This window comes from Drosophila pseudoobscura, chromosome 2, assembly GCF_009870125.1.
Source record: "Drosophila pseudoobscura strain MV-25-SWS-2005 chromosome 2, UCI_Dpse_MV25, whole genome shotgun sequence".
Classification (NCBI taxonomy): domain Eukaryota; kingdom Metazoa; phylum Arthropoda; class Insecta; order Diptera; family Drosophilidae; genus Drosophila; species Drosophila pseudoobscura.
The window spans coordinates 21,190,049-21,214,405 of NC_046679.1; the positions used below are offsets into that span (position 1 = coordinate 21,190,049).

Sequence of the window (24,357 nt, forward strand, 5' to 3'; positions counted from 1 at the left end):
ATTAGTGAAAACTTCTACTCCAATTCCTTTAAGCAGCTACAGCCAGCTCGTTTCTCAGTCAAAAGATTAGCCCGATCCCCCAATAAACTTGCTGCAGGACATCAAAACAAAGGCTTTGCCCTTTTCAAAGATTCCACCACCACCACACGAAATGACAAACAAATATGTACTTAATATTGTACGCCAGGATGTGTTTACTTTCAGCAACAATTCCGGCATACAATTCCTTTGAGAGAGCATAGCTTAGAGTTCCGGAATGACAATGCCGTCGGTTGCATTTGCAAAGCCGCAAAACCGAGGGAGACAGAGAGAAACAGACCGAGGGATGGAGAGACCGACAACGTGCCCCAGCACAGCGCAGCACAGCGCAGCACAGCACAGGCCTGGGGCGTATCTAATCAAGATATGTGAGTGTTAGGCGGACTTAAGTGCTTTACGTCACAAGCTCCCACTAACTTCTGTCACTCTCCCGTTTGCTCTTTACACCCACACGAGTACGAGTACACAGATAAAAACCATACATGAAACATCGGTTTGCTTGACAGCCCTGCCAAAACTTTGGATATAGCTTCCAATAATCGCATGCGCGGTAGAAGATGGGGTTCTGTGTTCTGTCATAAATGCCATGAAAATTGCATTATTGGTATGAATTTAATGCAATTCGAATGCTTTGCAAGGACAAAAGTTTTGCACCACCCAAAAATCATTTTCTTTTGATTTTCTGCTCTTTGTTTTTGCTTTGGGTTTGTCAAGTGAACTGAAGCGGAAATCGGAGATGGAGAAGGCACTGGATATGGAACTGAAACTGAGTGCCGAAGACTGCTTTAAGTTGCAGTTGCCAGTGCCATGACAAATTCCCTCTGTTGCATGTCTTGCAGAAGGAGCCAGGACCAGCAGACGGCAGCTAAGACCGCTAAGGCGATACGAAAGCCAGTCGCCAAGGCCAGGAGCTAGTGGCAGAGAGGAGCCTGACAACAACAAAGTTGTGTTTTTACAATTAAGTTGCCACTGACTGACGGTTGTTTATGGCTTAGAGCAGATATGGCCACAAGAGTTGAAAGAGAGAGAGAGAGAGAGAGAGAGCAGGGACTGGAGGGAGGGTCTGTGGTTCACCGTGAAATTGATTGCACCGCCGGCATTTTACCTCCTTAGAGAAAAGAGAGCTCCTGGCTCTCACCGCATGCACTTGGCTTTTCTTTTCTGCGTATTAAGTGCGTTGATTAACATCTTAAGGTTGGCAATTCGGTGGTCCTTGGTCCGCCTTCTTAATACAATTTATTTAAATTTGTGCCTGTTTTATTGTGTGTTTTCTTTTCCAAGACACAAATCACAGGCAAAAATGCTGAGATCGCTCAATCTTTGGTTCATACGAGCACATTTTCATAAGAAAGACATTCAACTTATTTATTATGCCACACACTCACTCAGGCACACTCGTAATGTCTGTATTTGGGGTGCGTGTGCCACAGACAGACTGTCATTCAACACTTTGCCGCTTCATTAGCCGCAACCAAGTGTGGCAGAGAGGCTGAGAAGGCGGCAGAGGAGTCGCGTTTCGCCACTGATTACAATAGAAATGTCATTTGAGGTAAATGCTATTTGGTTTTTCAGACAGAAGCAGCATTTTGGGGCTGTAGGTACTTCGGTTTATTTTCTCAAATAAAAACTAAGGAAATAAATTCTGGTAAAGAAATATTAGAATACACTTGAGCACCACATACGAAAGCTCTGCAATTACGACTAGATTTTAGTCAAATTTTAAGATCTCTGCACTTATACAAACCATTAGATACGCATAACCTTCTATCCCCACAAATACCCTGTACTTGAACATACTCGTAAACTTCAAAGTGAAGGCTGATTTTGGTGTGTGCCTCTAAATAGTACAAACAAAAGTAGCAATAGCACAGGAAGCATCCAAAGAAGCAGCCAAACATCAACAACACATCGACAACAGGGCGTATGCGTGATGGACAGCGGGTTGACTTGGCTTTTTTTATGTTGATTTTGGCACGATTCTTGTGTTTTTCTTGCACTCATTGTTTGCTGTTTGCTGTCAGTGCTGCACGTGTGGCCCAAAACCGGAGACTCTTACACCCGCACCATGGCCTCCCCAGTCATGTATGTTATTGATAAAGGGATTTGGCTTGTAAGCCCCGTCGGAGAAGGACACCTTCTCTTCACCCAATCACTGTTGAGGCAATTTTAAATGTGTGCCTCAAATCTCTGGTGGAAATTTATGTATAAATCGGGAGAGCAAAGGTTATGGGACCACTCAACTGTGTAGTTTTAGCTTGAGCATTCAGCAAACGAATTAACTACCGCAAAATGGGTTTTCCCTTCCTCCCGCCGTCCCATCCGGTAATCTGAAAAAGGACAAGTAAAGGATAGAAGGACTCGAAGACCATCCATGGTTTTGCCACCTTTTTCGTGTGCTCTGCGCGGATTAGTCAAATTGGTTTTTGCCTGGAGACGTGGCTAGAAAGAGACCCCACCCTACCCCTGCCACCGACCAGTGTAAGTCCGCGACAGCTCCAAGTTTGGCCCCCGCTGATGGCCAGGTTATTTACTTACTTTAGTCAGCGAGGAGAGGCCGAGAGCCATTCACAGCTGCCAACGCTGACAAATTGGGGGCTTCACTTTGATGGCAACAAAGTGAACGGGGGCCCGGTTTTTGGATGGGGGATGGATAGGTTTGGAGTACTTTGGGAGACGCTGGCAACATGAGGCACTGAAAAAAGAATAGAATACCATTTTGCAACATGTTGCCAAAGGGCGAAGGGGGCCACTGAACCCTGATTAACCCCAGAGTTAGAATAAAAAGATCCCTAAAAGGTCCCTCATAATTTCTACGAAACTGGAAATTGAATTGTCTAATTAGGCGCTGCTAAAGCAACATTTGCTAATTGCTTATAAATTGTTAAATGCTCGCCAAACAGCTGACAGGCGACAAAGGGTTAATGACGGAGGCTACCAGCATCCAGAATCCCGGAAGGTGTATGTATATGCACATCCTGGACAGGGCAGGACAGGGCAATTAGCAGGCGAAACAAATGACCATTTTGTGTTAATTAGCGGATTGCCTTCCATTTTCGGATGGTTGGGTTCCATTCGGGAATGGGTGTGGGCTTTCGGGGGCTTTAGTTTTTGGATGGGTGCATGAGTGACGGACACTGGCGGGGGGTTGCGGTTGATTAGCATTGACAACTAATCGGATTGGCCAGTTGTTGAAGCATGTTTAGCTACTTAATGGCTTACAAGCTCTGCTTACGATTTCTTTAGTGGTTTGAATCGGGGACTGCTTATGGTTTTTGTTGGTGCCTGATTAAGATTGAGTTTGTGACTTGGGGCTCTGATTAAGATGGAGTTGTTGACTCGGAAAACTGATCGAAATTCAATTAATGAGTTGAACAAATCAACTAAATGCATTTTCACCAACAAAGTTGTGCACTTTTCCTCCTTTTCGATCCCAGATCCACAAACACAGTGTGGGAGACAGCTCGGAGGAGCTGGGAAAATTTAATTAAAATGCCAAATCCAATCCACAGCTACCACTGACTACCTGGAAAACCCAACCGCCCACAAACTGCAATCAATCACAGAAATTAAAAATATTCACTCAAGTCCTAGGAAAAACGTGGGGACCAAGAAAGAGAAGACAAAAGAAAAAAACGGATTAAAAAGAAGAGAAAAAAAACCCACACACAAACACAAGCACACAAAAAAGTGACTTGAAAATAAATAGATTTATCTTCAGGTCCCACAAGATGGGAGATTGCCAGTCGATGTGAATGAGGGAAACGGTTAGGGGCGTAACTGGTTGTGCACACATGCGATTCTTGATTTCTAGCACCACTAAAAAAAATAGGAATGTTATCTTTTCTTTTTTGTTTTTAAATGAAAATTGAGGAGGGTTGCCAAAGAAAACTCTTGAAAACCTTTTTTACTAGTTGAGCAATGAATAAGTTTGTATTTCGGGGCAATGCGTTTAACATTAACATCGATCAAGCTTTCAATAGTTCAATAGTTTGATTAACTTACAGTATGCTGTCATATATTTACACGAATAACTTACAAAAATTAGCTTTCCTTTAGAGAACATAAATGTCTGCGTGCTTCTCGCGACTCTTTTTTAGTACATCTGATTAGAGATAATTATAAACTATTTGGTACCTTATTGAACTAAGAGAAACATAAACTGTTTAAGCCGGTGGTTGCTTGGTTACTTTCTTCATTAATCCTTTGATCCTTCCTCCTACTTCTTTGGTCGAACGACGAGTCGAGTTTACTTTAGCAAATAGTCCATTTCCGATTTGGTGGTGGACATGTACTGATCCAGCTCCTTGTCCAGATCCTCGCGTTTGACCTCTTCACGTGGACCTCCTTTGCCTTTGCCTAGGGGTACAAGAAAATACATGATATTAGAATGGGATTCCACAGAAAGGGGAGTCAAAATTATTGAGAAAGAAATTCCAAGTTCAGCTGCTGCAGAGCCTCCGGTTCCAGTTGGGTGTCCATTTAGCTGTGCGGCTCATGACTTGTAACGCTTTTACCTGCAGCCTGACGACCAGTACGAGTACGACTGCGTCCCCGACGAGCCTGTTGCTGCTGTGGCCCTGGTTTGCCACCTCCACCTCCTGCGCGGCCCTTGTTGGTCTTGCCCTTGCTGGCATTGCTTTTGCTATTGTTTCTGTTACCATTTTTGTTGGCGGCGGCCCCCTTGGCACCGGAACCTTTAGCAGCGCCAGCGCTGCGGCCACGGCGGTTGCGTGTTTTGTTGGCCCTTCCCGGGGTAGCGGCGGCAGCAGTGACAGCAGCGGCAGCAGGTCGATTGCGTGAGCGCGAGCGACGTGTGGAGGCTGCATTGGAGCCCGAAGCAGCACCTCCCCCAGCAGCAGCAGCAGCCCTAGCAGCAGATCTGTAAAGGAAAAGTTTGTATTGGTATTTGATTTTTAATGATTTTGTTGCAGGAGAACTTACCTTCCACGTGGACGTCCTCGTCGTCCGGCAAGGGATGCGGACACCCCCTTCTGTGGGGGATTGGCATTGCGACGCTTCTCCACCCGCCCGCCAGCCACACCACGTAGTTTGCTCGATGCACGGCGCGGATTCTTCGCCTGGTTAACTCCCGCTCCGGCTCTGGCACCGACCTTGCTCTGGCCTGGACGCACGCCCAGACGCTGCTTGACCGAGACACGGGGTGTTTGTTGTCCAGCCCTAGTACCCGACTGCTGGCGACGATCGCGTCCACGATTGCGACTCTGAGAGCGTGTACGAGTTAACTGAGAGCCGGCGCTGCGTCCGCGACTCTGCGAGCGAGAACGTTCATTGCGAGCGCTCACTTGGGGAAGGCGGGAACGGGAACGGCTGCGGGAGCGTCCACGGGTCTGATGAAGATTATACTGCTGCTGCTGCTGCCTAATCAGCTGACGCTGATGTCGCTCAACACGCTCGGAGGCGCCACCCACAGAGGGCCGACGGTTTCCCAGTCGCTGGCGAAGGCCGCCCACTGCCGAGGCGGAGCGACGAGTGCTGCTGCCGCTGCGACGACGTGTCAGATTGCTGTTAGCGACGAGATCGGCACGCATCCTGCACAGTTAGCGGATATGTAGAAGCAGAAGTACAGAGATGTTTCATTGCAGTGGGTGTCTGGCCATTGGGTTATAGTCGAGGATTCTTACGTTGCTACCCGGGTCACATTGTTTGACCGCATGGGCTTTCCATTGGGGGCCAGGCGCACCGATTTGATGCCGCCCACGCGTGCTCCGCGTACGCCGCCGCCAGTGTTCCGTAAGCTTCTCTGTAAGGATGCATAAGGTTTGTGGATGGATTTTTTTGTTTGATAACAATCGGAGTTGAAGGAGCGCAGCATCTGTTTTTTTTTTGGGAGTTTTACAGCGAGCGTGTTTGAGTTCAAGTTTAAGTTTGAAAGTCTCTCTAGAAAGAGAGTCTAGATTTGGGAGTCTGCGTTGGCGTTGGCTGGACAACAGGAGGGACTAACCGACAGAGACACATCGCACACACAGAGACACTCAAAACCCATGTCGAATGTGGCCTGGAACAACGCAGAAGGCGTTCCGCTCCAATTTGTCAATGATTGTCGTCCATTGTCCGAGTCTCCTTCTCCTGGCCAAGTCAGTTATTTATCAAGCTGATGCTCATATCCCAGAGTTATATGATATCTTGTGGTTGAGATCTGTCATGGCTTGTCTGTTTGTTTTTTGGATTTGGGGAAACGTACGCGCTTCAGTTTGAGGGCCGTCTGCACGGTGTGCTTCCGTTTGAACTCCTGCAGCAGGCGGGAATTGGCCGCCGATGCAATTGGATTTGCTACATTGCTGTCCACAATCCTGCGGCTGCGGCTCTGAGAGCGGCTCCGGCGTCCACGGCCATTGACTGCCAGTTGCTCCTGCTTCTGTCTGGATTGCATCTGGGTGAATCGTTCGTTTAACGATATTCCGGTCTGAACCATTTTTAGTTTGTTCTTTTTGTATGTGTTATTTTGTGGTAAATTATTTATCTGCAACTTTGTTGGTTTGGTGGATTTCTATTTATCGATCACTGATTTCCGTTTACAGTTAGACTGCGTGTGCGTTGAGCTTGAAACTTGGTTTGCAACTGAAATGAAATAAGGAATGGAAATCTATTTTATACTATAACAGGTAGAAAACGATTTGAAAGGCGAAGGATACGGTTGCAGGTAGGTGGCATTGCAAAAGGCAGCTGACGACAGCCATAAACGCTAAGCACACGCGAGCGAGCACTTTCTCAATCCATCAATAAATCTGCAGCTGGTATGAAAATACAGCCGTGCATGGTATTTTCACTCGACATGTTCGCAACACCTTCTATCATCGGGCGTCTGGGTTTGCGTTTTATGAGACTCTACTGTATTCTATTTATAGTTGCTACAACAACTACAACAAACAGACATTTTGAGGGGGCGAGACTGATTCATTCCATTAAATGGGGTCACGCCTATTCTTATGCATATATACTTCTGTATACTAGCGTTATTTCAATTTGTACTTACATTTACGACTCCGTTTAGCGTTTTCAGTCCCCTGCTGAGGCGCAAGAATTTAATGTCCCACGCTGATGCGTGAAAATTACCAACAAAGGCGCAATTTTCTGCTATAAAGTCTAGTCTCAACTTGCACGCACTTTTTCCAGTTCGAAATGCTTCCCTTATCGGTTTGAGTACTTTTCCAAGTAACTATTTGTTTGTAGAATACTGCTCGTACAGTTGTTTGAATGCGATAAGATATGTTTATTCTGATGATTTCCGTACTTTCTTCGCAGTTTGTTTGAAAATTTGGATGAAAAACGCTGGTATACAGACAAGCAGTGTGACTGAGCGTCAGAAAAATACCTAAATATACCGTGTCATTTTCAAAATATACCGTATTTGGCAGGCCAGGCCAAACGAAAATACCATGAATGTACTATAGAATCCCTGTATTGACGGCCATGGGTGGTGGAAAAAATTTAAATTTATTTTTTGAAGGAACAAATTTAAGAACAAGGGGTACAGAAACTTCTATACGCAGTTTTTTTTTCAAAATTTGTTGTTTCTCTTAAATTGTACTTCTTCTATCATTTATTCCAATGCATTGCATTTAAATCCTTGTCGCTCATTCACTTTCAAGCAATTTCTATATGGCGCTCGAGTTTGTTGGGAATTGCTTCTTTTTTTTTGGATTTGCTCTCTATTTTGTAGTGGGATATCCTCTCTTCGCAGCATTTCCTTCAGGCCCTAATGATAAGCATATTAAAGAATTTCGGAAATGTTTGTCATCGCGGTCTCCAATATATGGAGAAATCAGTCAATCTATTTTTTAAAGCTATCACAACGAAATTTTGCAGTTTATTGTCTTATTGCAGATACCAAGAATTGGTATGTGGCCTGGCTGAGGGTTCTATCTAGCTATTAATATTCGACGGAATATTAAAAACGAGATATATGGTATTCAATCCTTGACGGAGGCCGATTAACCTACTGTAGACCAAGGGGGTATTTTAGTATCCCACCGCAAATTAACATTAAATCATTTTAGCGCAGTTCAGGTAAAAGATATGGTTTTCTAAGTTCAGAGAAAAGATTGCATGGATCTACAAAAAGAATTTACACTCAGTAATATATTCCGCCATCTACCTCAAGTCGTTGAACTGTTTAAATAGGGGGGGGCTTAAGAGGGCTACGTTCCTTTTTTCATCGGTATATATTTTGGTAAATTTCTGAGGGTCAAAACGTATATTTATCGCCAAGTCACTGAATTTCTTGTCACTGTTGACCGTTGGTGCTTTAACTTTTTTCTATGAGCAATGCAATATATATGAAAATTTAAGATCATACAGTCTTGTAGGAGATTGATTTAGTAATCGGATAAAATTATGAGTTCAGAGCAGATGAATTTAGCTAGCTAGTAATATTCGACGGAATATCAAAAACGAGGAATATGAATGATGGAACTCGTTAATTCGTCAGTATATTTACGGTATATTTTGAAAATGGAATGGTATATTTTGGTATATTTCTGAGGGTCAGACCGTAAATTCGATCCGCGTTCACACTGATTCCAATCCAAATGAACTCTTACGGTTTGTAGAAATTAAAAACTTAATTTAAACTGCTTTACCACAAGAAATCACCAACACAAAAGGAGCGACAGCCATACCGCCAGTGCCCCATAGACGAGTTGATATTTTTGAGTGCCCGCCCTGTGTTCGGTTCGCTTTTATTTCACAATTTCAGTTTTCTTTTGTTTGCCCTCCTCGTTTGCCATCATACATTTTTTTGTGTATTATATTTTGTGTGTTATTGTTTATTGTACATTTTCGTTTCAATTTCGATGAAGCACAAGAACATACAGCCACAGCCACATCCATATAGTAGCACACAGAAAGTACAAAACTGAGACTGAAACTGAATAAACGCAAAAACACCGACAACGAGACGACCCTTTCCACAATCAAAATGGCAAAAATGTACGGAAAGGGTAAGAGTAAGTACACGCCAAAAGAACACACATTAATTCTAACATAAATATACTTAAATGTTAACATCTACTGACACGCTTTTAGTTAGCTAAAACATTCGATTCGATTCCGCAGGCATGCTCTCTAAAGTATAATGTTTTAACAAAAATTACTCCTGTGTGACCGGTCTAATGGCTCTGATCCTTCTCTCCATAGCGACCGTAGAGTCCGAAGAGCAGCAGAAAAGAAGATGGCAAATAGAACTAGAGTTTGTGCAGTGTCTCTCCAATCCAAATTATCTCAACTGTAAGTGTCGAACCAAAGATATGATCATTCAACAAAGGAACGCCTTTCTACACATAGTATGTTGTCTTATTGTAGTCCTGGCCCAACGTGGCTACTTCAAGGACCAATCGTTCATCAACTATCTAAAGTACTTGCAATACTGGAAGGAGCCGGACTATGCCAAATACCTCATGTACCCGATGTGCCTGTACTTCCTGGATCTCCTGCAATACGAACACTTTCGTCGCGAGATCGTCAACTCGCAGTGCTGCAAGTTCATCGATGATCAGGCCATACTCCAGTGGCAGCACTACACCAGGAAGCGAATCAAACTCATGGAGAATGCCGCGGCAGCGCAACAGCAGCAACAACAGCAGCAACAGCAACAACTGCAACAAAGCAATGGTGGCGAAGCCGCCACAGCTGGCGAGGCGGCAGCCACGGGGGGTATGATGGCCACAGCTAATGGCAATGGCACGGCATCCGCCGCTGAGGCACAGCCATTGGGGGGCTCGGTGCAGCGGGGCGAGCCTGGCCAGGCGCAGGCAGTGATTCCACAACAACAGCAGCAACAAATCAATGGCTTGGCCACAGCGTCAAACATCAAATTAGAATTAAATTAACGATGGCAATTGAAAGTTAACAAAATAAACTAGTCTAAGTCTTCTAAAAGTCTCTCTTTAGCTGTCTCCCCGCCAATACAGTCGTCTCCTTTTGTTGGTAGTAAACGCCTTAGTAATCCCCATTTTAAACTGCATTCACAGCCACACTTGAAGATGCCGCCGCCGCCTGAGGATGAAGCCATCGCCCACAAGGGACATTTCTATGGCGTCTACTTGCTATGCAGCCAGAGCCTCGAATCGCGCTATCGTGCAAAATGCTATGTGGGCTTCACCGTCAATCCCAAGCGACGTATCAAGCAGCATAATCGTGGCTGCGATTTCGGTGGAGCGAAGAAGACCAGCAAGAAGGGGCCCTGGCAGATGGTCATGATTGTCCATGGCTTTCCCAACAATATCTCGGCCCTGCAGTTCGAGTGGGCCTGGCAGCAGCCCACGCTCTCCACCCGCTTGAAGATCTTTCCCGATCTGAAGCGCAAGAAGCCCAAGGAGACGCATTTTGATTACAATTTTAGGATTCTCAATCGCATGCTGAGCGTGGGGCCGTGGCATCGTCTGGCACTCACCATCCGCTGGCTGGAAACGGACTATGAGCGTGCGTTTGACCTGCCGATACCCTGCCACATGGAGATTGTCAGCGGAAAGGTGTCCATCTCCGCCTCGCAGCGTAAACTGGAGGAGGCTACCGGTACTGCTCCGCCTGTTGCCTGGGCCCACGAGTGTCACCTCTGCATGCAAAGCATCGAACAGCCGGAGCGTTCACGGCTAGGCTGCACCAATCCCACTTGCCGGCTGACCTGCCACATGCTGTGCCTCGCCAGCTATCTGCTGGGCGATGAGCCCGGCCAATACATACCCATTGGTGGCGAGTGTCCGCTGTGCGAGACCCGACTCAGTTGGTCCGCCCTGCTGCAGCGGAAACGTCTCCAGCTGGGAGTGCCCGAGGAGATGCATGACAACGAAGAGGAGGACCTGAGCGATGATGGGCCCGATGTGGACAGCGATGTAGAGGTCCAAGAATTCAGTGATTAATGTGATGTCCTGTCTTAGTATTTTACGAGGATTTTTAACAGAAAACCCATCGACGGTAAAATAGCGCTGTAAAAGTGTCAGTTAGATTAGAAATGTGGACTTTTAGTTTGAATCTCATTTTAATCAGCTTCTCCCATGGTGGGGGGCCCTTGCCGATAAAAAAAACGTTGGTAAAATCATAAATATCGTTAAAAGCTCAAGCAATATTTGTTTATTTATATATAAATAATGTTTGTAATATATCCCCACTTCGAGACGCTTTTCTTTCAGCTGCAAAAGCTTTCGCTGTCACTGAAAATATCCACCAATTGAGGATTTACACTTTCAAGAGAAGAGAAGAGAAGAGCTAGGCCTTGTCAGCCCCTTAGGCTTAGCAGCTTCCCCTTTCCACAGGTGCGGCAGGTGCCTCGTCTACTTTTACTTCATCGGCATCCTTGGACACCATCTAAAAAGGGAATACAATGATTATACAATTTAATATAAACCACACATGTGGTACCTTCGTCAGCTTTGGAATCGATCTCGACTTTTATTTTATTTATTTATTATTTTTATTATTCTTCGCCATTTTTCTCGCGTCAAGGAAAGTTCCTGACAGATTTTCGAAATTTGAATAATACAGATAAAATTAACGTGGGGTTGTCTTTAAAAATATCGAAACATATAGGTATAAGTAGTTTTAGAAACTATCTTGTGCGAGTATATAACACTTGTATAAATTTTAAAATTTTGTTTTTCTTTGGCGTCCAGCTTGTCTCCTGCAGTTATTCTTTGAATTACTTGTCATTGCGGCGACTCTTACAAACTTCCCAGAGCGTCTTCTGCTCTTCTCTTATATTCGCTTCACGCACGTCCAAGGGATTAATCGTTTCGTTGTTATCATCGTTGGGTTGTTCCATTAAATCGGGTCGCAGTCTTACTATCTGATCTAGGACGTCGTTCATCAACAGTGTAGTCTGACCGTCGTCGTCGTCTTCAGCAGTGAATAGGCCATATTCCACGGCATTGGCCAGGCGATGGGCCAGCAGCGGCTCATAGGGACCATGCAAGTGTGGTGGGCCATTAGCCAGCTCTTTCGGTGGACTTGTAGCCGGGTCATTGGCTGGATTGGATTGCTGCTCATTCACGGATCGGGCTACATCCTGTCCGATGGGTGAATATTGGTTTGCCGACTGCTCTCTAGGTGTAGTCCGCAACAGTCCAGCGTGTTGCAAGGCATGGTACCAGGATTGAGGTACAAGGCGTCCCGAGGGGGTATACGTGGTAAACTGTCTGCTTGCTAATACACGTCGGGTTCTAGCATCCTCAAACTGAGCACCGAATTGAGGACAATTCGGATGGTGGCATATACATGAAGTTCGAGTTCGAGCCTCTCTGTATGATGGATCCGATTGGAGTGCAATTTCCAAGACCCGCCAAGCTGCATTTCTAGATCGCACGAAATCCGACCGAAAGGGTGCTGGCTGATAAGATCCAGGGATTGAGGGAGAATGTAAGAAAATATCTCCGACTCTATGTCCGCCATAATATAAGCGGTTTCTGGGTGGATTTGCATTGTTTGGATCCACTATGGCGAAAGAAGACGCCCTTCTGTGTGATGGATACGATTGGAGTGCGTTTGAAGATCGCACGGAATTCGGCTGATGGGATGCTGGCTGATTGGATCCACGTATTGGGGGAGAATATAAAAAAATATCTCCGACTCTATATCCGCTATAATCAAAGCGGTTTCTGGCTGGATTTGCATTGTTTGGATCCACTATGGCGAAAGTAGACGCCTCTCTGTGTGATGGATATGACTGGAGTGCATTCGAAGATCGCACGGAATCCGGCTGATGGGATGCTGGCTGATTGGATCCAGGGATTGGGGGAGAATATAAAAAAGTATCTCCGACTCTATATGCGCTATAATCAAAGCGGTTTCTGGGTGGATTTGCATTGTTTGGATCCACTATGGCGAAAGAAGACGCCCCTCTGTGTGATGGATACGATTGGAGTGCGTTTGAAGATCGCACGGAATTCGGCTGATGGGATGCTGGCTGATTAGATCCAGGTATTGGGGCACAATATAAAAAAGTATCTCCGACTCTATATCCGCTATAATCAAAGCGATTTCTGGGTGGATTTGCATTGTTTGGATCCACTATGGCGAAAGTAGACGCCTCTCTGTGTGATGGATATGACTGGAGTGCATTCGAAGATCGCACGGAATCCGGCTGATGGGATGCTGGCTGATTGGATACAGGGATTGGGGGAGAATATAAAATAGTATCTCCGACTCTATATCCGCTATAATCAAAGCGATTTCTGGCTGGATTTGCATTGTTTGGATCCACTATGGCGAAAGCAGACGCTTCTCTGTGTGATGGATACGACTGGAGTGCATTTGAAGATCGCACGGAATCCGGCTGATGGGATGCTGGCTGATTGGATCCAGGCATTGGGGGAGAATATAAAAAAGTATCTCCGACTCTATATGCGCTATAATCAAAGCGATTTCTCGGTGGGTTTTCTGTGTTGGGATCCGATCTTTGATACTCTACCATCGGCGAATATTCGGTTGAAGTCAGCTCTCCGCGTGGACTATAAACATTCCATCGATTCACCTCTCTGTTGGGAGGATATACTATTTCTCTCCCAAAAGCTCCGGCTTGGGTATAGGGATCTCTTCGTGGATTTGTAGCCTGATAACTAGATGGATTTATAGCCTGATATCTGGGTGCATAAAACTGCTGTTGCATTGGAAAGTGTTGATTGGACTGTCTGCGCGGATTTGGAGTTGCTGGCAGCATCTGCATCCTCCCAAACTGGCTAGTCGACTCTGGCCACTGATCGGTTAAATATCCAGCTCGTCGCATTCTAGTCCACAGTTGATATGCTGGGTCACTCCCGATGAGAGGTTCGTAATCCTCTATGGTTGGATTAGAAGACTGATTTCCAGCTGGATTTGCAGGATATGCATTCCTATCCCTACGCCAGTGCCCACTCACATAATACCTCTCAAAATGTCCAATATCAAATGTTGGATGTGTACGCTGAGTCACTACGATCGGTAAACGTGAACCAATGAGTGGTTGTAGTTGCGCATGCATGCCCAATCTGGAGCTAACCGGACAGGGGTTGAGTCGTAGCCCGTCGATATAGTGACGACGAAGTTCCTAGACGATATAGTGACACGAATATATTAAGTTAAGAGGAGATGATTGGCGGCTATTAATACTCACTTCATAGATTGCCTCCTCATTTTCGTCCTCGTCATCTTCGTCATCGTCTTCTTCTTCTGTTTCGTCGTTATTCTCGTCGCCATCTTCTTCATTCGGAGCTTCTTCTTCTTCGTTTTCTTCGTCAGCCTGGTCGTCCCCGTTCTCTCCTTCTCCACCATTGTTCTCTGGATCACCAAGGCGTTCAATTTCGTCAGAAATATTGAAATATTCGTGTGCGCCAGGAATTCGCCTCAAAGTTTCGCCCAAGTTTGCTGCCGGTAGCACCAGTAGCTTTGATGACTCTGACTTTAACTGCGTCTCCTGGTATAAGCGCTTGTACTGCACCCGTTGAATTTCAAACTTAATTGCATTCATTGTCCCAATTTTCAACACGACTCAAATATTTTTCACAAAATTCAAACAGTCTCATAAAATAAGTAAGTACTCGATGAAATATTGCCTTAAAATTTTGAGTTCTGAGCCTTTGAAAAACTTTTATATACAATCGATTGTATCGATGTTTTAAATCATTCCATTTAAAACTATCGAGTGACGCCGCTATCGATGGTTTGACAGCTCTAGGTCGCGCCGGCTCACAAAATTGCCGTTCAGTGTGACTGACCCTCAGAAATATACCGAAATATACCGTATTATTTTAAAATGATACCGTAAATATACTGACAAATTCAAGTTCTGTTTTAAGCATTCCTCGTTTCATCCGATTAATGAATCTATTTTCTAATTGACTGGTTTATTTTAAACACTTGCTTTTATTGGTTTTTTATATACCGTTGACATTTAATTTAATGGGTTGATGAAATCGAAAAAATATACAGTTATATAGCGATATACCGAAATGTGCTGTCTTATTTTTCCACGAAAAAGAGCTAACTACACACCTGCTACATTTCTACGTAATTACCAAAAACGACGTGTACGTGTCAAGAATTGATATCGATACTATCAGGAGTGCGATAGATGATTTACCAGGGCTGGGAAAAAACAGTGCAAAGCAGTCCGAGAAATTGTTGTTTTTGCCAAAAAGAACAATATAATTGTTATTAATTTATATATATAGCCTGCTATTTTGTTTTCACATAAATACCATGCCGGTGAGTGGGTTCCTGTTGGAGGACATGTGTGTTTTTCTTTGATTCGATTTGCTAAAGACCCCCTGCAAAGCAAGGGTGTACGAAAATATTATTGTCATACATTTAATGAGTTTTTGTTTGTTAGGCCTACCACTCCCAGATCAAGGAGTTCCCCCAACAAGTGGGCAACATGGCCATCCTGCCCCTCCGTACCCAGGTGCGCGGACCAGCGCCCAGTGCCAATGTGGAGAACGACATCATTGATGAGTCACTATACTTTTTCAAAGCCAATGTATTCTTTCGCACATACGAAATCAAAGTAAGAATCCAATATCTACAGTACATACATACATATGTGACTATACTCTCGCAATTCCAGTCGGAGGTGGACCGCGTTCTCATCTACGTGACACTGTACATAACGGAATGCCTGAAGCGGCTTAATCGATGCACCAGCAAGGGTCAGGGACAGCAGGAGATGTACAGCCTGGCCATTTCCAAGTTCGACATACCCGGCGACGCTGGCTTCCCCTTGAACGCCGTCTATGCGAAGCCCCAAACGGCCCAGGATTCAGACCTGATGCGTCAGTATCTGTTGCAGCTGCGCCACGAGACCGGCAATCGTGTGGTGGAGAGAGTCTTTAACACCGAGGATGGCAAGCCAAACAAGTGGTGGACGTGCTTTGCGAAGAAGAAGTTCATGGAGAAGAGCCTGGCTGGCCCGGGACAGTAGAGCCGTTCCCGTTCCATTCCAATATCGAATTGCATTGAAACACTGGTAGTATTTCGTTCTATAAAGAAATTTAATACATAAATTATTTAATATCGTTCCGCCCGCTCCTTTATGCAGTATTAACTGTACAATAACAAAAGGTCGTCTATTGAGACGCAGCCACGGCAACGATATTTAATTGGAAAATCGTTCTAAACAAAGGATTCTAGTATATGTACAACCGACATTAACGATAGAGATGATCCGCTTGCAGATTGGACGCAATCTCAGACTCCCATTTGTCGCCGTTGCAGAGCAGCTTTTCCTTGTTGTACAGCAACTCCTCGTGCGTCTCTGTGGAGAATTCGAAATTGGGTCCCTCGACAATGGCATCCACAGGGCAGGCCTCCTACGAGCAAAAAGTCAATGAATCGACTTGAAATTATGTAAAAATTTCGACTCCCATTCCTTACCTGACAGAAGCCACAGTAGATGCACTTGGTCATGTCGATATCGTAGCGCGTCGTACGTCTGCTGCCATCGGCACGCTCCTCCGCCTCAATGGTGATGGCCTGGGCGGGGCAGATGGCCTCGCAAAGCTTGCAGGCGATGCAACGCTCCTCGCCGCTGGGATAGCGACGCAGGGCGTGCTCGCCCCGGAAGCGGGGACTCAAAGGTCCCTTCTCAAATGGATAGTTGATGGTGGCCGGCTCCTTGAAGATGTGGGCCAGTGTGACGCCAAAGCCGCGGAAGAGCTCGCCAAAGAACATTGATGTCGCCGCCCGGTCGGTGATGTCCTCCATCTCCATGCTCAGTTCCTTGTTATTCACATACACATAGCCCTTGGGGACCTCAACAATGTCTTTGGGTTCGGTCCGCTTGGCGGCCAGCAAGCAGGCGCCATTGGTGCGAAACATGCGCTGACCTGCGGGGGAGACATATCGTCAATACAGTGCACTTGTGTGAGCCGCCGCGGAACAATAATTGGCCACTTTAGTCCTTTGTTTTGCTATGACATAAGCTTACATAACCTCACTCAATGCGATGCCCATGGAATAGTCGGGTATTTCGCATGTCGCGCTTTGAGTGCAAGGCAAGCTACTGCCCAACCACTAACCATTGCGGGATGCTGTGAAAATTCGCATAGTAAGCGACATGTCTGCGGCGGCAAAATTCAGGTAAAATTTTTAGATTTTGTTTGATATTTTAAAGATAAGCAGTGTGACCGCGGATTTATTGTTAAAATATACCGTCCGACCCTCAGAAATATGCCGTCTCAAATACCGTAAATATACTTACGAATTCATTTTCTATATTTCGTCGAATATTACTAGCTGTTTAGATCTCTCAGCTTTACCCATCCTATCATCCTATTGATGAATAAATTTTGTATAAGATTAAGTACCTTTAATTACTCGCATGTATTGTATTTTGACTAGAAAAAAAGAAGAGAGCCTTACCCGATTCAAGTTCGATTATCGATACTATCGACTGTATATAAGTGGTGCGCGCCAAATAGAAATTGTTTGAAAGTGAATGTGCGAAAAAGATTTAAATGCAATCTATTGGAATAAATGATACACGTAAGAAAGATTTGAGAGCGAAATTCAAAAGATGTTTCTATACCCCTTCTTAATAAATATACCATTATACCATACTCCGGTTGACAAGCAACATTGACGTGATAACATTGCGACTGTTTTTTTGTTGAACTTTTTTGTTCAAACCTTGTTTTAGTCAAAATACAATAAAAGCAAGGACTAAAATAGACCTTGGATAATTCGTCAGTATATTCTACGTATATTTCTGAGGGTCAGACTGTGTATTTAACCGTGCTAAATCCGCGGTCACACTGGTTTACATTTACAGTTTGAATCGTAGAACGCCGAAAAATTCCGAAAAAAAAAATTTCCGCCTTAAAAATGGACCAAGAACTAATGGATTTCTTCGACTTTTCGAAGGAATTCGTACGAAAACAAGCACCGCGCGGACATGTATCGAGCAATGTGCACGCTTTTGTGACGGAATCTGAGGAATTAGAGAAGCCGATCAAACGCGAAATTGTGGGCAAAGACTATGTGAAGAGCTTTGTCGAAAAAGAGAAGGAGCGCATGAATGGGGTAAGAGAAGGCCAGCACCTAAAAAGTGCTACAATTGCACTTTTATAAACTTTTTGCTTGCGTTGTTTATTTGTTTACAGATATTCAGTTCTGATGAAATGGCGCCAATGCGCAATAAAAGCCTCGACGACATGGACAGCGATGAGGAATACGAAGCGTCTCCTGAAATTCGTACCGATGCCGAGTTTTACGAAAAGTACTATTTCAACCTGAATCGAGACAAAAGTCTTCCGATCTACGCAAAGCGCGAGGAGATTATCAACGCCATTAACGAGAATCCCGTTGTGATCGTGAAGGGTGAGACGGGTTGCGGCAAAACGACGCAGGTGAATAAAAAAAAATATAGTTCAAAAATTGAACTAGTTCGTTTTGTAACAGTAGAAGCGTAGAATCCGTGCTAGTTCGTTTTGTATTTTTTTTTTTTGAGATTCTGAATTTATTCACATATGTAACTCTTAGCTTAGCTTTTCGGCATATCCATAAACTCCTCACAGTCTTCCCCTTCCTCATCCTCATCCTCGGTGTAATCGTCCATTTCGTACTCTCGCTCCACATCTTTTGGCAGTTGCGGTAAAAAAATAGTGGCCGATGATGTGCGTCGTTGGTACGGATCTTGCACTTCCTGCTCCTCCTCTTTATCGAGCTCAGCCTTTGGCAAGTCGTCCTTCTCTTTGCCGTACATGGCTTTGTAGCGCACCCGCTCACGCAGCTCCAGTTGGTGGTTCGTAGATGTTGTAGGCTGCTCATCATCGTGCTGATTCTGGTTCTGTCCTCCAATAATGTTTTGTATGTCACTGAAGATCTCCCGAAGCTGACTAAAGACCCGAGTAGGCGGCAGTGTCTGTTCTTGGCCGACCAGCTGCTGTTTCTGCCTGTTATAGGCCGTCTCCAACTTACAGAACGGGTCGCTGGCCAGGTCCAGGTTCCTAAGGTCCTCCAGCTCATAAAGCAGGCTGACCTTATTGGGTCTGTGTTGCTTTAAAATCAGTTCGCTCTTCTTCTGCCTGCTGATTCCAACAGCACTCTCCACGTTGTCATAGTTGACCAAGCCATCTAGGCCCTGGCCATAGTCCACGGCCGTGAAGCGGAAAGCTTGCTGCTGCACCAGACGCCAGAAGAGGTAGCTAACCTGCTCAGTGTCCTTTTGTTCGGGACTGTCACGACGCAACTGCAGCGCATAGTCGCACAGGCTCTGCCAGGTGGATGGTGACACCTCGATCTTGACAAAATTCTGTGTCGGCTGCTTGTTGTAGACCACGTAAAGCAGATAGAATCCTGCAATGCGCTGGAAGCGGGAGGCAGCGGGATATAGTTGCCCATTGGTGCGGCGGCCGCAGGCTATACGCTTGCCCACGTGCAGGGCGGCCAATGTGGTGGCAATTATTTCGATATGGTTCGTCTGGGCGGAGAAGAGATGCTGCAGTTGCAGCTCCTGCCAGCAACGGCAGAAAACCTCAAACTCGCCGTTCTGGTCGTCATTGGCTGCTTGGTTGAAACGTTGCACCAGAAGCCAGCAGTCGTCGTACACATTAACCTCCATCGAAGACCAAAATCTCTTGCTTTATTGCGCGCATTCCACAATAAAAAATGTAAACAATTTTCTATCATCGATATCTGATATCGATGGAACTAGTTCTGGTTCTGGTTGATTTATTTTCCTATTATTCAAATTTGACCGTTACTCAACACCATACTGTAATTCTCCCGCCCAGGTACCGCAATATATTTTGGATGAGGGTTTCAAAAGCAAACAATATTGCAACATCGTTGTGACCCAGCCTCGCCGCATTGCTGCCATTTCCATAGCGAACCGTGTGTGCCAAGAGCGTCAATGGCAGCGGGGCACCGTTTGCGGCTATCAGGTGGGTCTCCACCGGCAGCTGGAACGTTTCGCGGACACACGACTTCTATATTGTACTACGGGAGTGCTTCTGAACATTCTCGTCAACAACAAGACACTCACCCACTATACACACATTGTGCTGGACGAGGTGCACGAGCGCGGCCAAGAAATGGACTTCCTGCTGATTGTGATACGCCGCCTTCTGGCCACAAACTCGCGTCACGTGAAGGTCATCCTGATGTCGGCGACCATTAATCCACGCGAACTGTCCGATTACTTTGCCAATGAGAGGAGTGCACCGCCTGTGATCGATGCCAGCTATGGACGCAACTTTACTGTGGAGAAATACTATCGCGACCAATTGCAAACCATTAACTGGGAGGGCCATCAGGAGGATATAAACAGTCCAGGAATTACGCAGGAGGGCTACAGATCAGCCATTAAAACCATTTTGGTCATTGACAACATGGAGCGCAACGAAAGAAGCACCGGGAAGAGTTACAATCAGTCCTTGCGTGAGGGTTCCATTCTCATCTTCCTGCCCGGCGTTGGAGAAATAAACAACATGTCAGATATGCTCAAGGATATGGCGAATCATGAGTACGAAAACGATTTTGAATAGCACTCATACTATATCCGTTGTATCCATCTTTCAGTTCCATCATGAAGTTCAATATGGTGCGCTGCCATTCCCTAATGTCGTCCGATGATCAACGGGAAATCTTTCAACCATCACCTCCCGGTTATCGCAAGATCATAATGGCCACCAATGTTGCTGAAAGTTCCATTACCGTTCCGGATGTATCATATATCATAGATTTTTGCTTAGAGAAAGTACTGTTCACCGATACGTTCACAAATTTTAGCAGCCTGCGGCTTGTGTGGGCCTCAAAGACCAACTGTCGCCAGCGCGCCGGACGCGTTGGTCGTCTTCGAAACGGTCGTGTTTATCGCATGGTCACCAAATCATTCTATCAACGAGAGCTATCGGAGTATAGCGTGCCGGAGATGCTTCGCTCACCATTGCAGAATTGTGTGCTCAAGGCCAAAGAGCTGAAAATGGGCACCCCGGTTGAGATGCTGGCCTTGGCACTGTCACCGCCCAATCTCTCGGATATCTGCAACACCATACTGTTGCTCAAGGAAGTGGGCGCTCTCTTCCCCACTGTGGATGGCACTTACGACCCCTGTGATGGTGACATTACCTATTGGGGTACCATAATGTCTAAGCTGCCGCTAGACACGCGCCTGAGTCGACTCATAATATTGGGTTATATATTCAATCTTTTGGACGAAGCGATCATTATAGCCGCTGGTTTAACGGTGCGTGGCATTTTTGTAGATAGTACGCGATTAGGATCTGACAACTATTGGATGCATTATGTTTTTGCCGATGGCTCTGGTTCCGATTTGGTGGGCATTTGGCGCGTCTACTTGGTAAGGCTCGTACTCCTACTAAACACTCAAATATTTTCTGTATGCTGTATCTATTTATGGTACTTTTAGACCTACTTGAACATGTGCGAGAATGGATTACAAAAGGATGCATCTATACAATGGGCCAAGCGCTTCCATCTCTCGTTGCGAGCGTTGAGCGAGATGAATTTGTTAGTGCTGGACCTGCGCTTGCGCTGCGAAAAGCTTTCCTTGCTGCCGTTAAACTTCCCCATCAGCCGGATCTCCGATGATAGCGAGAAAGCTATAATGCTCAAGGTCATTATTGCTGGGTCTTTCTATCCCAACTACTTTGTGCAATCAAAGTCAACGTCAGGCGATGATCGTAATATGTTCTCGGTCATCTCTGGATTGGATCCCTGCCGCACCGTATACTTCACCAGCTTCACCGACCGTACCATGGGAGAGCTGTACACGCGCAAAGTCAAGCAGCTGTTCCCCGAGACACAGATACCGCCCGAAAACATGGATGTGACCTTTGGACAGGGCTCGGAGAAGATTTTTGTTACCTTCAAGAATGATATCTACAAGCCCGAGGGCACCACATATGTTCATGTCCCTGGGCGCATCAAAGCGGAGGTTTACAAGGCCTTACGCTTGCGAACATATTGCAATCATCATTCACTGCGAGTCATGGAGTGAGTTGCGGAAAATTCATTCGGTTTTATCGTATCTGATTCTTCCGTCATTTTTAGACCAATGAGTGCCCTAAAGTATGTGAAGGACAAAAAGATAGGGAAGGTCGTCGAGGGACGTTGGATTCCCCCTTCCAAGCCAGTGGCCGTGGAGCTTCTGGCCCTGCCGTCTGTCTTCGACAAGATTATAGTCGGAAGGATTACAAATGTGAGTGGGTTGTTCCTAGAGGATACTGTATTGCTCTTATTTTATTTATTTTCTGCAGATTGTGAGCTGTGGAAAGTTCTTTTTTCAACCAGAATCATTTGAGAACTGCATTGCCAACATGTCGGAGCATTTCAATAACCCACAGCAGTTGCAAAATTGTGTGAGAAATGCGGGGGCCATAACCAAGGGGCTAATGTTGCTGGCCAAACGCCAAGGGAAGTACCAGCGTGCAACTGTGGTTCGTGTGGATACGCAGAACAGTTCGAATGTGAGGTTTTACGTTCGTTTCGTTGACTATGGAGATATTGAAAGGCTGCCGATGACCCAGCTGCGTCTGATGTCCCAGGATTTGTTGCGGCACTATCGCGATTTGCCGCCGCGTTTGTTTGAGTGTCGGTTGGCCCTGGTGCAGCCGGCGTCGATGGTCAGCACATATAACGCCTGGCCGCAGAAGGCCGACGATATGCTACATGCCCTGGCCAAGGGCGGTCGCGTCCAACTAGAGATTTACTCTCTGGTACAGAACGTGGCGGCAGTGATGATACACTTGCGGGAAGGAAATCTCAATGAACTGTTGGTTAAGGAGAAATTGGCCCGTCGCACCAATGAGGATTACATGTCTCGCGTGGATCATGATTTTCGTATGCGCAAACAGGAATGCCGAGGCTATGTATCACAGCAAGAGCGGCAGCAAGTAAATGAAGAGTATCTGCGGTCCAAGCAGCTGCCACAGGATATGGACTTATCTCCGCCACCGCCAGAGGAATGCAAATCGTTGATTATACTCAAGGGACCCTTCAGCACCCTAGAATCGACAGTATTCTCCACCATGCATTCGGGCATGTCCAAGACGGTGAGAATCGATCCTTGCTCGGTGAATTTCGTGCTCCTGGATACTGAACCGCAGGATCAACACGCCAAGATGGTTGTGGCCGCTAGTATAAGCTCGGCTGGCCGACACAATGATGTTTTAACTCTACGTAGCACCAGCATAATGCCCAACATACCGGGTTTCGCAGCAATTATGACCCTGATATTCTGCCCACGTGCACAGCTTAATGCCAACACGGCAAACAGCCGATATGTGTCGATATTGGCCGGACTTGGGTACCATCCACAAACAATGAAATCATACTACGAAGATCATGATTTGGTAATAAACTTGGATGTGAACATAGACGAGCATGATGTTCTTCTGGTAAGATTATATTTGAAACTGAGGAGCCCAATATCCGATATTAATGCTCAAACCTATCATTCAGATCAATCAAATCCGCTACATGATGGACAGCGTATTCTTCAACCTTGAGGGCGAACTGCGTCCAATAGCGGGTCATGCCGACCGCGTTCTAATTCATGATACAATTTATCGCGCACTCAATCGGTATGCTTCCGAATTATGTGTGCTTTCAGCAAATTGCATCTATTGTGTTTTTCATCTTTTACAGACTTTTGAGCAAGAATCGAAACTTTATTGTGTGCAATCCGAAAAGCAGCGACTACGTATGGCAAGATATGGAGGAGTCCGGAGAGCCGGACCCGCAGCCGTATGGAAGACGTTCCATATTCCCCATGCACACCATTCCCGAGCTGCACGAAGAGAATATGGACACTGTTTTGGATTTGATTGCGAACTGCAAAGAGATGTACGATTATCGTAACTTGTAAGTGGCTCTATCGCCGGTTGTGCTCTACCGGAATCTAACATGATCTTTTGTGATTACAGTGAAGGCTCTTTCGATCCCATGACCTGCAGGTTGTGCAAACAGTATTTGGAATCGGTGTCAGAGCTTCGTTTGCATCTGCTCACCCAGCTGCATCTCGATCGTGAGAAGGAGGTCGGATACCCTATGGATTAGGGCTAAAAAATTGCATATTAATCCACCATTTGACGCGAGCTTATTATGTGGCTCCATAATATTACAACATTATAGACAGCAGAAGCTAATTTTCTTATTTTTTTCAGTATTTCCATAAATGAATATGGTATTCTCTAATCCTATGGATTACTATTATTATTTTCTTTAATTAATTAAATTCCGATAAAAAAAATCGACGAATTCATTTGATTCATAAGATAACAATTCGCTTGGTGCCAAGCTTTGATTTTTGTAATAGTCGATCCCCGATTATCGAATTGAGTAGAATTTATCAATGTTCAAAGAATATTATAT

At 45.4% G+C, this 24,357-nt stretch overlaps 8 protein-coding genes across 13 annotated transcripts; 4 read left to right on the forward strand and 4 right to left on the reverse strand.

Annotated features, from left to right (window-relative positions):
* Positions 1 to 3,939: 3,939 nt before the first annotated feature.
* On the reverse strand, positions 3,940 to 7,377 carry LOC4802312 (CLK4-associating serine/arginine rich protein). Of its 2 annotated transcripts, XM_001359216.5 has the most exons (6): positions 7,034 to 7,377; positions 6,242 to 6,618; positions 5,682 to 5,800; positions 4,981 to 5,589; positions 4,554 to 4,918; positions 3,940 to 4,395 (listed from the first exon to the last, which is right to left on the reverse strand). In XM_001359216.5, the coding sequence occupies exons 2-6, from the start codon at positions 6,470 to 6,472 to the stop codon at positions 4,286 to 4,288; spliced, it is 1,434 nt and encodes a 477-aa protein (XP_001359253.4). In that variant the 5' UTR covers positions 6,473 to 6,618; positions 7,034 to 7,377; the 3' UTR covers positions 3,940 to 4,285. The 2 variants fall into 2 exon arrangements, with proteins under 2 accessions (XP_001359253.4, XP_033238282.1); XM_033382391.1 differs by lacking the exon at positions 7,034 to 7,377 and having other exon boundaries at positions 6,242 to 6,643.
* A 1,122-nt stretch (positions 7,378 to 8,499) lies between these two features.
* Positions 8,500 to 9,936, forward strand: MED31 (mediator complex subunit 31). Of its 4 annotated transcripts, none has more exons than XM_002137668.3 (4): positions 8,512 to 8,601; positions 8,859 to 9,005; positions 9,196 to 9,285; positions 9,361 to 9,936. In XM_002137668.3, the coding sequence occupies exons 2-4, from the start codon at positions 8,978 to 8,980 to the stop codon at positions 9,885 to 9,887; spliced, it is 645 nt and encodes a 214-aa protein (XP_002137704.1). In that variant the 5' UTR covers positions 8,512 to 8,601; positions 8,859 to 8,977; the 3' UTR covers positions 9,888 to 9,936. The 4 variants fall into 4 exon arrangements, with proteins under 4 accessions (XP_015037731.1, XP_002137704.1, XP_033238318.1 ...); XM_033382427.1 differs by having other exon boundaries at positions 8,859 to 8,999; XM_015182245.2 differs by lacking the exon at positions 8,859 to 9,005 and having other exon boundaries at positions 8,500 to 8,601.
* On the forward strand, positions 8,529 to 11,164 carry slx1 (Nuclease slx1). Its single transcript, XM_002137669.4, has 2 exons — positions 8,529 to 8,601; positions 10,029 to 11,164. The coding sequence occupies exon 2, from the start codon at positions 10,041 to 10,043 to the stop codon at positions 10,914 to 10,916; it is 876 nt and encodes a 291-aa protein (XP_002137705.2). The 5' UTR covers positions 8,529 to 8,601; positions 10,029 to 10,040; the 3' UTR covers positions 10,917 to 11,164.
* Positions 11,100 to 14,652, reverse strand: LOC4802315 (uncharacterized). 2 transcript variants are annotated; one of them, XR_004469883.1, is made up of 3 exons: positions 14,141 to 14,652; positions 11,416 to 14,074; positions 11,100 to 11,361 (listed from the first exon to the last, which is right to left on the reverse strand). XR_004469883.1 is itself a non-coding variant. In XM_015182247.2 (2 exons), exons 1-2 carry the CDS (start codon positions 14,296 to 14,298, stop codon positions 13,960 to 13,962), a joined length of 273 nt encoding a protein of 90 aa, XP_015037733.2. In that variant the 5' UTR covers positions 14,299 to 14,650; the 3' UTR covers positions 11,100 to 13,959. The 2 variants fall into 2 exon arrangements, 1 of the variants encoding a protein (XP_015037733.2); XM_015182247.2 differs by having other exon boundaries at positions 11,100 to 14,074; positions 14,141 to 14,650.
* A 424-nt stretch (positions 14,653 to 15,076) lies between these two features.
* Positions 15,077 to 16,038, forward strand: Arpc3A (Actin-related protein 2/3 complex, subunit 3A). Its single transcript, XM_002137670.3, has 3 exons — positions 15,077 to 15,231; positions 15,356 to 15,529; positions 15,590 to 16,038. Exons 1-3 carry the CDS (start codon positions 15,226 to 15,228, stop codon positions 15,941 to 15,943), a joined length of 534 nt encoding a protein of 177 aa, XP_002137706.1. The 5' UTR covers positions 15,077 to 15,225; the 3' UTR covers positions 15,944 to 16,038.
* A 51-nt stretch (positions 16,039 to 16,089) lies between these two features.
* On the reverse strand, positions 16,090 to 17,177 carry ND-23 (NADH dehydrogenase (ubiquinone) 23 kDa subunit). The gene is made up of 3 exons (XM_001359220.4): positions 17,040 to 17,177; positions 16,396 to 16,847; positions 16,090 to 16,331 (listed from the first exon to the last, which is right to left on the reverse strand). The coding sequence occupies exons 1-3, from the start codon at positions 17,077 to 17,079 to the stop codon at positions 16,170 to 16,172; spliced, it is 654 nt and encodes a 217-aa protein (XP_001359257.1). The 5' UTR covers positions 17,080 to 17,177; the 3' UTR covers positions 16,090 to 16,169.
* Positions 17,178 to 17,744: 567 nt separating this feature from the next.
* Positions 17,745 to 24,243, forward strand: spn-E (spindle E). Its single transcript, XM_001359221.4, has 10 exons — positions 17,745 to 18,042; positions 18,123 to 18,368; positions 19,755 to 20,485; positions 20,542 to 21,322; positions 21,392 to 21,978; positions 22,036 to 22,183; positions 22,242 to 23,381; positions 23,446 to 23,567; positions 23,632 to 23,847; positions 23,910 to 24,243. Exons 1-10 carry the CDS (start codon positions 17,845 to 17,847, stop codon positions 24,040 to 24,042), a joined length of 4,302 nt encoding a protein of 1,433 aa, XP_001359258.3. The 5' UTR covers positions 17,745 to 17,844; the 3' UTR covers positions 24,043 to 24,243.
* Pbp45 (proximal sequence element A Pbp45) lies at positions 18,434 to 19,649 on the reverse strand. Its single transcript, XM_001359222.4, has one exon. The coding sequence runs from the start codon at positions 19,580 to 19,582 to the stop codon at positions 18,503 to 18,505; it is 1,080 nt and encodes a 359-aa protein (XP_001359259.2). The 5' UTR covers positions 19,583 to 19,649; the 3' UTR covers positions 18,434 to 18,502.
* Positions 24,244 to 24,357: the final 114 nt, after the last annotated feature.